The sequence below is a fragment of the Carassius gibelio genome, chromosome B9 (genome assembly GCF_023724105.1).
Source record: "Carassius gibelio isolate Cgi1373 ecotype wild population from Czech Republic chromosome B9, carGib1.2-hapl.c, whole genome shotgun sequence".
In the NCBI taxonomy this organism is placed as follows: Eukaryota; Metazoa; Chordata; class Actinopteri; order Cypriniformes; family Cyprinidae; genus Carassius; species Carassius gibelio.
In genome coordinates this window covers 2310832-2325418 of record NC_068404.1, presented here as the reverse complement: position 1 = coordinate 2325418, position 14587 = coordinate 2310832, and the positions used below count along the sequence as shown (strand labels likewise).

At 37.7% G+C, this 14587-nt stretch overlaps 1 protein-coding gene across 1 annotated transcript in view; it reads right to left on the bottom strand.

Moving 5' to 3' along the window:
- chn1 (chimerin 1) overlaps nt 1–14587 on the bottom strand; it is a 47417-nt gene that overhangs the window by 26014 nt on the left and 6816 nt on the right. Inside the window, exons 4-6 of the mRNA XM_052565938.1 lie at nt 10474–10505; nt 10265–10378; nt 2733–3021 (exon numbers count right to left, since the gene is read on the bottom strand). Coding sequence (XP_052421898.1) covers nt 2733–3021; nt 10265–10378; nt 10474–10505 — 435 coding nt within the window. The remainder of the gene's footprint in view (nt 1–2732; nt 3022–10264; nt 10379–10473; nt 10506–14587) is intronic.

The following is a 14587-nucleotide window of genomic DNA, read 5'->3' as shown; positions in this document are numbered from 1 at the left end:
TGTCTTATTATTCGCAGAGTCTTACCGTCCGTTAAACAGGACATCTCCATCTCTCTCTCTACAATGTGTGACTGTTACACTGCCAAACAAAAACAAAGCAGCTGATTGGTTAAATTCAAACAATCTCAGCCAATCAGAAGGAACTGCAATGGCTTTGTCTGCGCTGACTGAAACGCGTCTTCAATCTCTTACTGTGTGGTTAGGAAACTGGCCAAATATAGTGAGATAATAAAGCACAAGTATGAGCTGGCACTCATGCGAAGATATCAGCCAATCATAACAGAGGTAATTTACATATAAACTTCTTAAAGGTACAGCAGTCAAAAAAAACAAAAAAAACAAACAAAAAAAAAGTAAAGTAAAGGCAGCCCAGCAAGTATATTTCAGTTTTGATACAAACGCTTAGATTGGTGTTGTCAAATGTACCGACTTCAGTACCAGTCTGCACAGAAATCTTAAAAACATCCATTTCCCGCTAAGATTTGAGCGCTGTTGAGCCGATTCTTAAACACTGCTGATTGGCCAGTGTGTTCAGGCACTCAACAGATATGACTGGGATTGGTTACAATGATCATCACTTCACACTCTTCACCTAATATATATGTATCTACACACACACACACTCTGGTGCACATAGCATTGATGTTAAAACTTTGGGTAAAAACTTTATTTTAGTGACCCTGTACTGTACAACAACTGTAACAACAGTACATTTGCATAATTAATTACATGCAATTAACACTAAACAAACCCTAATCCTAATCTTACATGAACTACATTTTCTTAAATAATAATACAACATACATAACTACAACTAAACAAGGACACTAAAGTGTAACCCTATTTTGGGCTTACTTTGGTCTTAAGGGTCAGGGAAAGCATGAGATTCAAAAAAAAGGCTAAGGCTGTTTAAACACTGTACATTGTTCAGCCTAACGCTCTAAAAATGACACCAGACCAGACTTGTAAGGGCAGAAATGAACAAAAACATTGCTTATTAAGAAAGTGCATAACCAGATTTTACACAAGGGTTTATTTAATGCTCTAAATGTCCTACAGCAACCAAGAAACAGTGTCTCTCTTAAACATGAGAACACAGGCCATCTTACACATGCAGCACTCACTGTATACAAACATCAGCTGATATGGAAATACTTTGATAACTTTGTTTTAACTCAATGATACGGCTAAAATATGAATGTCTAAAAATAAGATTAAGTAAGGATCCAAACAGATGAACTGTTTGGTGTTTGAACTTTGGATTGAAAAGTGTGTGAATAAGCAGTTTTTGTCCATCTCATCCAAGGACTGATATTAAAGATCAAGGGTCAAAATCTAGCACTGGACACAGAGAGGCTGGCAGTGGGTTTTGATTTTTGTTTCATTATCTGTGCTCAAATGACCAAAGACAGTGTGTTAATCATACCTACTGGGACATTTGTGAAACAAAGCATATCTGTTCAACACTGACCTGACACCAACAGAACATCAGATATCAGATTAATACACAAACACTGTCATCATAATATGTATGCCCTTGAAAACAACATTATCTGTGCATAGCCTCAGCCTCAGTGAGGACCAGCGACGAGCCTCTGTGAGTAATCAGCCCTGATTGTCTGATTACATGCATGAATTAATGCGGAGATAAATCAGTCTGTGCATCTGTCAGCTGCTCTTCATCAACTCAAGACCATTCACAGCTGTACAGAAGGACATATCACCCACACACCTGCTTAAAGGGACAGTTCACCCAAAAACACAAATTCTGTCATCACTTATTCACTCTCATGTCAAGTCAATCCTGTATGGAAAACACAAAATAAGCTATTTTATTTTATTATATTGTAAAAGTACAATGCAAGTCGACTATTGTTTCAAATGTGTAGCTCTGGGTAGTGTCACTATAGCTGGACATTATTAGTGTTCGACCGATATTGTTTTTTTGACAGCCGATACATAGGAAAGCAGGGGGTGATAGCTGATATAAAGCTGATATCTGTGTGTGTGTGTGTGTGTGTGTGTGTATGTATATAATTATATATGTTTTTTATTAATATTTAAGAAATTTTAAATAAAATAATTTAACAATGGATTAAAAAATATTTTATAAAAATATAATTAAAAAGGATGTCATCACTGTAACCAACGGGGCACTCAGTATTCTGGGAAGTTTGTGTGCACTGGGGATCAGATTTTTCAAATAAAGCCAGTCATTTTACATAAAGTACATACATATTAGACACACTTCTATGCATGTTTGACAGAACTGTTAACAACAACAGTAAACAAGAGAGAGAGTGTGACCGTGTGCGCTCAGGCGCTGCTTTTCTCAGTGTCAAAATAAAAGTCCCACCTCGAACACATTGGCCAAGCAGAAAAACTTATCGGCCAATGGCGATATTTGAAAAATGCCAAATATTGGCCTTGGCGATATATCAGTCGACCACAAAAAATTATGCTGTCATTTAACATAAGGGTGCCAATGAAGAACACACCAAGTTTTTAGGCCATAGACTAAAAAATATCGGTGCCGATACCGATATTGAGTATCAGATCGGTGCATCTCTACTGAAAACATCAAACACATGTAAACTAAGGATTAAACTGGGAGGCAGTAGTCCTCACCCCTGACACACATAAGGCTGAAGCAGAGGGCAAAACTCAAGAAAAATCTCATGACAAGACAAACACACAGAGGCATGCTGGGTAACTGCATTGCAGCATCTCACCCTCTCCTCCAGGCCGGTGTCTTCTCCAGCGGCGTCCTTCCCATCAGGCAGGTCTCTGCAGACGGGCAGGGCTTTCTTCAGCGCCGGCTCACGGTTCAGGGTGGTGTAGCCCACGTGCTCGTAGATGGGGTTGATGGTCATCTTAGAGATGTATTCGGCGGCTTTGGTCTCGATGTACAGCGTGATCAGGCCGTCCGTTACCAGGTCGTGGATGGACTCGAAGCGCTTCTCTCCCACAAAATGCTTCCCATCGTAAAACAGACGGAAGTTTCGGGTCTGATTGCCAAAGCTGAGAGAGAGAAAGGGACTGTGTGTTGGACTCGAGTACAGTAACACACAGCTGTGACTGTGAGATGATCCACAGAGAAATAAGACACACACACACACACACACACACACACACACACTGAACATCCCTGGATGTATCAACTTCTTGTACTTTGGTTGGTAGTAATAATGATCCGGGAGAGTAACAAGCTCATATGTTGATCAATATGAAGACCTGATACTCTTCCTCTATACACACACACACACACACACAGTTCATACCCCAGTTTACACAGATTTAAACATCTACTCTACGTGGTTATCACTGTTTTTTATCCTTTTGACCTATTTTAAGTTTATATAGGCTTCTGCACCATTGATATTTAATATCCACCCTTTAATATGAATTGCTCTTCCACCTCAACAGGCCGACTTAGAAACATCTGTTTGTACACGATCTGTGTTATCATTGGCCAATATTTGAATATTAATTTGGTTTACAGTCAATCGTCTTTGTGAACCAAACACAATGAGGTTTGCCTGATTAGTATGTCCCATGCAAACCTACTTTTCTTTAATGGTGATCATTCAAGGAATAATAAAAATAAAATAAAAAGTAAAATGTCTGGGTCAAAATTTTTGACCCAATATAGTATTATAATATTGCATTTATTGTAATAGTATTACAAAATTTAAGCAAATAAGCAAATTTTGATAATCATATCATAAAGGCCTGCATTTAATAAAAAAAAATGAGTAAGTTTTCCATTTCAGAGTGAAGCGCTACAGACCTCATTGTGGAGGACCAAGCTGCTGATACCAAATAGCTGTTGATGTGTAGATGTGGACGGTCATATATTAATATCTGACATCGCCACCATCTTAATTGCCAACAGTAATTTATCCAAACTACTCCCATTCTCCCTCACTGTTTGAATTAAAAATATGCACATTTATAGTCAGAGATTCATAATATAATTCATTAACGTGAATATAAACAGAGTGGAGGCATTTATAAAGCAGTTTTAGCATACATAAAACAAATAATTAATGTACATATAGTGACATGGTAACAGTTTAAAAAAAAAAAAAAAATTGTATTTTCCTTTTATATGTTAATATTTATATCGAACACTATTATAAAACAGCATTATGATCCCTGAATCTCTAGGAAAAATCTATTATAACATGATCAGACATGGTAATGCTGTTATGAGCCACTGGAAATCATAGGACAGCTGAGGTTTTATAATGCATGTGCTTCCTCTTGGAGTTTTATTATGATCCCACAGAGACTGTCTCTCTCTCTCAAACACACACACACACACACACGAGCCGAACACACCCAAAGTCAGATGCAGACGGATCTGCAAACACTTAAAGATACACACAACAAGGAGTTCATATCAGAAGCATCAACATGCACACAGACACACACACACACACACACACACATAGGTTTGTATGACTTCAGAAAGACACAGCACACACAGAAACCCAAACACATGCACAAAGGCTAATGTCATTAAAGCCTGATGGCAATAGAGCTGTTTGATGTTAAAGCTTTTGCGCACAGGACACAACAGATGCTTTCTCTGAGGAATCACATGCCTGAGGATGAGTACAAGAGAGCGTCTGAACACACACACACACACACACACACACACACACACACACACACACACACACACAGAAGTTGGACTGGAAAGTCAGCACGTGCAGTGTATAGCAGTGTGTGGCCAACCGGCTGCTCAAACTAGCAGATTAAAAAGGATTATCTCGAGACTTTTTGTGTCTCGGACACACACACACACACACACACACACCTCAACACAAGTCTTCTAACATAGCTTTTACAGCACAATATTACACAAAATTGTAAAATAATTTTTAAAACCCTAGTACTGACCCTGAATAGCAAAAAGCAGCCTAAGTAAACACACATCATGCTAATCCGATTAGGTAACATTAATCTCATACAAGGACAGACTTTATTTTATACGCAAAATAAAGCTGGATGGATTTGTGCGAAACACACAGCACAATTCTCAACCCCATGTGTCCTTCAGACACATCCACTGTGCTGATACAGGTCAGGACTGATCACACATCAGCCAAACACACAGGGCTCGAGACCAGGTCAAGAGACGGCAGAGAGACTGGAGAAAGGGTGAAGATCTGGGTCACAGACGGAGGGGAAGCTAACACCAGGTGTAGCTCGTGAGAGGTTAGAGGGCAAAAGTTACAGACACGAATGCTGAGGTGGAGAAGGAGTGAGCTGCGAGGTTGGTTTTAAACAGATGGTTTCTGGGTGTTCCTCAGAAATGAATCCGACAACATTAGTAACCAGCGAAACCCCTTATAATCTCAACTGCTGCACAGAACATCTTCATAGAGAGAGGCATTTACAAGTGCAAAATTAACTAGAAGAGTAGTTTGAAGACCAACTTTGATGTTGGCTTCACATCTGAAAGTTTAAAACCTTCAAGTTTGAAGGTCAAATAATGTTTCTAAGATTTTTTTTTTTTTTCATTTTGCCGATTTTTTAAAAAAATAATGCAAGAACATATCACACACACGCACATACATACATACATATATAAAAAACACATTGCCAGCACTATTAATTATCTTGATAGCAATATGTTCAAACTTTCAAGAATCATTCTATAATGTTTCTAAAATTACATTAACATTACATTTACATTAAATGTATTAATTTAGCAGACCTTTTTATCCAAACCGATTTACAAATGAGGACAATGGAAGCAATCAAAAACAACAAAAGAGTAATGATATATAAGTGCTATAACAAGTCTCAGTTCGCAGTACACGTAGCAAGGGGCTTTTAAATAATATAATGAATAGTAAAACAATAGAGCAATTTAGTGTAAGAGGTCTTTTTTAATAATTGTATAATAAATGAAATACAAAAAGATTAGAAAGGTAGTTAGATTTTTTTTTTTTAAGAATAGAATTTGAATAGTGAGTGTTAAAGTTAGAGGGTCAAATAAAGATGGAAGAGATGGGTTTTTGGCCGATTCTTGAAGATGGCAAAGGACTTGGATTGAATTGGGCAGGTCATTCCACCAGAAGGGAACATTTAATTTAAAAGTCCATAAAAGTGACTTTGTGCTTCTTTGGCATGGCACAATCAAGCGACGTTCACTTGCAGAACGCAAGCTTCTAGAGGCACATAAGTCTGAAGTAATGAATTTAGGTAAATGGGTGCAGAGCCAGTGGTGGTTTTGTAGGCAAACATCAATGCCTTGAATTTTATGCGAGCAGCTATTGGAAGCCAGTGCAAATTGATAAACAGAGGTGTGACGTGTATTCTTTTGGGCTCATTAAAAATGAATCTTGCTGCCGCGTTCTGGATTAATTGTAAAGGTTTGATAGAATTGGCTGGAAGACCTGCCAAGAGAGCATTGCAATAGTCCAGTCTGAACAGAACAAGAGCTTGAACAAGGAGTTGTGCAGCATGTTCCGAAAGAGAGGGCTTGATCTTCTTGATGTTGAATTAAGCAAATCTGCAGGATCGGACAGTTTTAGCAATGTGGTCTGAGAAAGTCAGCTGATCATCAATCATAACTCCAAGGCTTCTAGCTGTTTTTGAAGGAGTTATGGTTGATGTGTATAACTTGATGGTGAAATTGTGATGAAACGATGGGTTTGCTGGAATCACAAGCAGTTCTGTCTTGGCAAGGTTGAGTTGAATGTGATGGTCCTTCATCCAGCAAGAAATGTCTGTTAGATAAGCTGAGATGCGAATAGCTACCGTCGGATCATCAGGATGGAGTGAGAGGTAGAGTTGAGTGTCATTAGCATAGCAGTGGTATGAAAAGCCATGTTTCTGAATGACAGAACCTAAAGATGCCATGTAGACAGAGAAGTGGTCCAAGAACTGAGCCTTGAGGCACCCCAGTAGTTAGATGTTGTGACTTGGACACTTCACCTCTCCAAGATACTTTGAAGGACCTATCTGAAAGTTAAGACTCAAACCACTGGAGTGTAGTTCCTGAGATGCCATTTGCCACTAGGGTTCACAGGAGGATCTAACCATGTCAAATGTTTTAAAAAGCATGCGAGAGTTAGAGGAATTGTTAATTTTGTTATGGTACTATGTCATTTTAGCAGTGGATTTGCACCACACCCTTTCAGCAGCTCTAAGCTTAGAACGGTGTTCACGTAGAACATCAGACAACCAAGGGGCAGAAGGGGTGTTACGGGCTGGCCTGGAAGATAAGGGGCAAACAGTGTCTTAACAAGATGTAAGAGTGGAGCAGAAAGCATCAGTAGCACCGTTAGCATGAAAAGATAATGTTAAAGCTAATGTTCCTAACATGTTGTTAGTACATGTTAAAATTGTGCTACAAAATGCAAGCAGTATGCTACATGTTTTAACATAGTTTTCGTACGATTTAGCATGTTGCTAGCATGTTTTAACATTGCCAGTACAATTAAACATCCCAGATAGCACACATACGTCTGCAAGATATCTATAAAGCCCCTTTCACACTGCACGTCGGACCCGGCATATTGCCGGAACATTGCCGGGTCGCCTTCTGTGTGAAAGCAACCATTTCCCGGGATTGATTCCCGCACTGAACCCAGGTCGGGGACCTAGTATCATTGCCGGGTTCAACCCGGGACGATCGCTGTGTGAACAAAAAGCAGATCTAATGCCGTGTCGAAGTGATGACACGTGTTATCGCGCAACTCTTTTACCAGCTGTTTTGAAGGAAGATCAACGTTCGCGACGAAAAAAAACTGTAATGAAGCAGAGATCAGTTTGTTCCTCACTTTCCGCGCTGGCGCCAAGATCGTCTGCTTGCTTCAGTGAAAGTATAACGTGTCTAATGTTTTCGACGCGTACATTACACGTCACGCCCTGATGTCACGTGTCGTTAAGGGATCTTCACGGATTGTGTGTGAAAGCACGCACATATCCCGGGTCATCATATATGATATATGTGACTTTATAACTGTGAATTCACTTTTATTTATTTTTACTTTAGTTAGTGTGCAATGTTGCTGTTGAGCATCCCTTCAGTTAAACTACCATCCCCCTTACCATCCCCTTGAGATTAATAATGATTTGTATTACGTAAAACTTTAATGCAAATGAAATTCTCTAGTCTACCTATGATAATTCAAAAACTAAATAACGACGATTGGCCACTCAGAACTCAGTACTGTACTCACAGTACTACAAGCTGCGCCCAAGTAGAAGCAAGTTTTCTTAATTTTTCATGCAAAATGGTTCAAGCGTAGTGCTGGGCGGTTTGACCAAAAATGTTTAAATTATGCCGGGTTTCCGGTTTATGACATTTTTTTTTTTTTCATGCATAATCAGGTGTACAATGCATTTTCTGCTGGTTGATATTCCAAGACGTGCTTGCGGCTAAGGTGCTGGAGCAAATTGCTCGTGTTGCCGCCTTTTTTCTATTTTTATTTTTTTATTATAATTTTAGCCTGACAGCACTTGCATTAAAATGGATGTTTGGTCGACGTTGGATTTTTGGAAACCAAAAAAACTCCAAACAACAGACCAGGCTGTAACGCCTGTTTCACACATACTCCGCCTGCAGTGCATATGCAATCCGCAGAACAGACTCATTGTGCTTTCACACAGGACGTGTTTGCAGTCCACTACTGATGCGCGTCGGTTTAGTCCACAAACACAACATTTGTTCATTGTTTTGATTTCAAATCATGTAATATATATATATATATATATATATATATATATATATATATATATATTTTTTTTTTTTCAGCATTGTGTGTCTTATCACAGAACAGTAAAAATCTTTCATAGTTATAGACATTAGTTTAAACTCAATAAATATAAACAACGCATAATTCATGGATTTTACTTCTAGGTTTGTATAAGCTGCTCAAGAAAGCGGAAAAACATTTAAACACAATAATTAGCCTACTTTTCTTGTTAAAATATGTAAAATTAAAACACCACAGACAGAAACAGTCTCGTGCATTTTGCATTTAAATCTTTATCACAAGCAATCCCACGGGTCTTAATGAATGTTGTTTTTCTGCTTCCATAAAAGTGAACATATATATTGTTTTCCTTGTTTATCTAAAAATGCTCTTTTTCTTGTTTAAAACCTAACCAAAAACCCATGTGACTGTGTTTCCATGTCAATCCATGTTCATTTTTCCCGCAAACAATGAGCTTTCACTTTAATTCAGCCCCTACAGCACATCAAAAATAGACTCAGTATGTTAACAATCGCTGCACTGCTGCAGACGACGCACCGCAACCTCGTGCAGCTGGAATCCGTTAATATGCAGTGCAGACAAAGTATGTGTGAAACAGGCGTTATAACGTAACACCAGAGCACTGCAGTGTTTACAAGCACAGCACTATTCAAGCGCAACTTTTGAAGTTCTTTAAAAAGAAGACAAAAGAAAAAAAGTATGATTTTTCATTGATGAAAATGTGAAGACATTCCCTTGACATCATGTTATAGAGCTGAATGTGTGAATGTGAGGATTTAGAAATGACAGGACTTTGCAAAAACCAAACAAAAACACGTCTTGAGAGACCACTACATTTTTTTCTTGCGCGGTGAAGCCTATTAGAATGCCCTTATAATTCATGAATTAATTATGAATTAAAGATGCCTTATAGCATCCATGTATGAGTTATGTTTTTATATTCAAAGCACAAGTAATGTACTTTTTTCTGAATATCAGCTCATGTGCGTAAGCACAAATGTGGTATTAATTTTACACAACAGTGCATAGTAAAACGGTTTTGTTTCTTGAATGAATCGTTTTTGATCAAATCGAGGTAGAAATGATTCAATGGACCCTTCAGACAGACTCAGCCGTTTTGAACAAACCTTTTGATCTGAATTATTCAATAAATAATTTATTAAAACAGGGGCTTGCTGCCACCTACTGGTGGTTTTCTTGTTATCATTATTTATCCATCCAGGTCCCAGCACAAAAACACATTCAGCAAAATATTGTTTAATTATCAATATTGACCAACATTTTTCACAGATTAATATTTCATTAAATAAAAACCTTTTTTGAAAATTAGACAAATTTTGTAATCACAACAATGTTTTAACACATCGTTAACATGCTGACCATGTTTGCTTAAACGTTTTAGCACGTTGCTACTATCTTTCTGTTAGTTGAAGCAGTTACAAAAGATAAAGCACACCGAAGTTAGAACATCCTGAAGAAGAGGAGGAGGAGTCAGGACAGGTCAAAGGTCAAGGTTGATGTACCGTAGCGCTAGCGTGTACGTGCCCGGCTGTCTCTGGCTCTCTCGGATCAGATAACTTCCCTCAGACACACTGAGCAGCTGGTCGGCTTCCTCTCTGGAGATCATCCCGTGATACCTTCACAGGAAACCAATGGGAGAGAGAATATTAGTAAGATCCTGAAACACTGGAGATTCATGTCACTGCACATCTGAACTGGTAATGAGACTCACTCTCGTCCGTAGTGCTTCGGCCGGTTCTCCACCTGCAAACACACCACAGAGATTAAAAACATCATGCAATAAAATACTCACACACTTACAGTATTACTGGAGAACAGATACTAAACAGAGATAAAGTTACAGCATAGAAGATAAACACAGTCAGGCAGTCACCATCACACATTAATAAATGAAAGTTAACGTTATTAATGAGGAACATGAAATTATCAAAGCTGAGTGGATTATCTGCAAATGCATATTTTGATAAACAAACATATTTAGGGAGTTATGCAGGAAGATATGCATCAACAATAATAAATGTAAACATACAGGCTGTGTCCAAATTCAGGGTCTACATCCTTCGGAGGACTCATTTGAAGGATGTTACGTCACAGCACCGCGACGAAGGCTGTCCAAATTCATAGGATCCTTCAAATGCGGCCCACAAATGCGTCCTCCTTTTCCCCAAATTGGAAGGATGGGTGTGATGGATCCTTTCGCGTCCTACCTATCCCATAATTCTTTTCAGCAGGACGAAGCGAGCGGTAGCGGAGTGGGGGAGGAGTATTTTTTTCGATGTTTTTTAAAAACTGGCTTTTCAAAAATATATATTTTCAGTGGTTTTCTAGTTAGGCATTTTGTTTAAGCGTTAAGCATTTTTTTTTTACATTTGTATGTGTAACTTGTATGTAAAAAAGAAAAGTTTACTTTCGTAAACTAGCTTCTTCCTTACTGCCTGTGTGAATATCCCCTTACACTTTACATTTGTTAGTGATTGAAGCTGTTTAACGCTTCTAAGGACGAAAGAGCAGACAGAAGTGTTTATAAAGCTCCGGGGAGAGAACGATGAGCTCTTCACCCACGTCTTGCTTAGCGCTGTCACGGTTGCGAGGCGACAGGGTATGAGCAACGGGTAAGGGAGGGAACTGAAAGAAGGGTAGGCTGTCCAAATTCACAAACACCGACTTCCGTTTTTTGCGGTCGTCGGAGGACCCATCCTCCTTCAACCGGGTAGGAAGGATCCTAAGGAGGATGCAGACCCTGAATTTGGACACAGCTACAGGCTTATAATTTTTGCTGCAGTACTGTCCAAACCATAAGAAAGTCCATCTTGCTCCACTGGAGGGGTGAGACAATGACCCCATCCTGGGACAAAAGCCCTCGGGGGGGGGGGGGTGGGGGGTAGTGGGGGGGGGGGTTTGCTTTGGTAGAATATGTTAAATACATCTGATATCATTTTTAATAATTCATGTCTATGGAAAAGGTGGCATGAATGTTAAAGGCTAATCCAATATTCTATGTAAATTTATGCATTTTGACAGTTTAATTGTATAATCGAATAAAGCGTGGGCCAAATCAAATAATGAAACTCAAAATATGAATTATATATAGAACGATATTGGTATTTATGGGGATGTATAACAGCATGTATATCATAATAGCAATAGACTCTGAATTCTGCTCAGATGGCCTGTGGGTTACTAATGAAGATGTTCAAAACGCAAGATTAATTTAGGTTAAATCTAGGGATGCAACAATACAATTTATTTTTTATTTTTTAGATCCGATCTTTATAAAATCTAAACATTTAGAGAAATAACATTATTTATTGGAGAAGTAAATACGTATAGGACTAAATCTGGTACATTTTTACACAGCTGTATTGTTTTAAATTGCATTCGTTAAAAACAAGTAAATAGAGAGAGTCCCATCTCTCATACGTTTCTGACTATTTAACTGTGCTATATATTAGATTATTAATAGGGATGCACCGGTTTTTGCTTAAAATACACGATCGGCAATCGGCTGGTTTTTGTTTTATTGGCACCAACATTATTTGATTTTAACATTTTGGAATAATATTTATATAGCATACTTTTATTTAGTCTCACTGGTAAAGACCTTGTTTTAGATTTAAAACCCAATTCAAAAACAAAAGCTAAATGCTGATGTCTGTACCATCTATGTTTGTATTGAATGTAGGCTAATTACTGTGCAGTTACTGCCGTTCATTTCAGATGGTTATGGTTATTGTTGTTTGCCTATTAAATACCAAATAAACATTTTGTTTATGCACACTTTCCTTTTTTTCTTGTTTGTTGCTTAAATATAAAAAAAAAAATCGGATTGGTATCGGAATCGGCCATGAAAAATGATGATCGTGCATCCCTAATTATTAATAGCCTTGTTTTGTCCTAACCCTTTTTTCAATCGCATACATTATTTGCATTTTTTTGTAAATTACTGTGAAATTTAATCAGGACACGCTGCTTTACCTGTGATTGTTAAAACGGGACATTTCATGTAATTTTACAGTGCCTCTCTTAACCATTCAACTCTATGGGTTTCAGTACGCTATACAGGTGAAAACTGATTTTTGTAATTTAGTATATGTATATTGGCTTTATATCAGATGATACATTTTTACAATGAAATTTGTAGATTTTTTTTTTTTGGTAGGATTTTATTTTTCATTATAAGCTTTTAAATAAACAAACAAACAAACAAAAAATGCATCTCTACAGCACTGAAATGACTGCACATAGGCAAAATATTGACATTACAAATAACAGTGTAAAGACAAAATAACTAACACCACCATCACATGAATACATTTTCCATAATTGTTCGTTGGTGACATTTAACCCTTGATCCGACAATCAGCAACGTAAAGCCACCACTCAAATAAATCTCCATAACAAGCCCAACACCGCAACCCCCTCCTGAACGATTAACCTTGAGCTTACAGAGAAATCACAAAGCATCCTCCCCCCACACAGCCTCCGCTTCGCTCTCATTCATCTCTCACAGACGCAGGGCAGAGCAACAGTGCTGTGTGCTTCACTCTCACATATATCTGGAGACTTTGAACAATGACATGACACAAATCTAAAGTCCTACACGATGGGAAATCCAGATGATCACAGCTACAAAAACAAGAAACATAAGGCAGCTGAAGAATATACATCGAACCGAAGCAGCTTTAAAACGTAATGAAACTGAACAGCAGCCAATGAGACGTGTCAGTGAGTGAGTGAACGAGTGTTTCTGGGTAGATGGGATGGAATAACACGGCTTCCTGATGAGAAGAAAGACTGAACGTGTTTTGTAAAGCAAGGTTGTGTGTTAATGTGTGTGTGAAGCGCACATGTGTGCGGGCTGCAGGTGAAATGACCGACAGCTAATAAAACCAGCCAATGATGGGAATCAGCAACACTATAGAGCTAATCAATCACTGAGAGCACGAGTTTAACAGTCAGTGTGTGTGTGTGTGTGTGTGTGTGTGTGCTGAGTGTGCACTATCTGCTGTATGAAGGATGAGAGCGTCTGATTTCTGTCTGGGTTTCTCTATCAGCATCCTTAAACGCTAATATCAGCAATGAGCAGGTGACACTGGAAAAATGAGCCAATTGTTTCACACATTTTCACCCAATTTCTCACTTCATTTATAAACCTAATTCTTACATTTGTTCTCCCCTATTTTGGAAATCAGGAAAACATGAAATTATGTTTAATATAAATATTCTTAATGTGCACAATTCATCACTTCTTGCTATTCTAAACAGACTTAATTTTTCAAAAGAAGTACATTTACAGTAACAGTAAAGCTACTGCAGTTTATATAAATATAATCATTGGAGGATTAAAGAAACGTGATGTCACATTACACAAACCTTTTAAAAGTTTGAAGTCTGTAATTATTATTTGTATTATTATTATTATTATTATTATTATATATTTATTTAATCAGAATACAGTATACAAACTAATATTGCAAAATATTTAAAAAAAAAATGTAAAAAAAAAAACATTTATTTGAAAATGCATCCTATTCCTGTGATCAAAGCTGAATTTTCAGCAGAATTTTCAGTGTCATATGATCTTTGAGAAATCATTCTTATATGCTGATTTGCTTATAAATTATTATTTATTAATATCAGTAAATAAAACTGATAATAAAACTGCTGCTTCATATTTTTGTGAAAACTGATTCACGATTTTTCTTTCTCTTTGTTTCAGGATTCTTTGATGAATAGAATGTTCAAAAGAACATCATTTATTTGAAATAGAAAGGTCTTGTCTTTACTTTCAGTTTTGATATATTTACTATTTGCATACTTTCTGA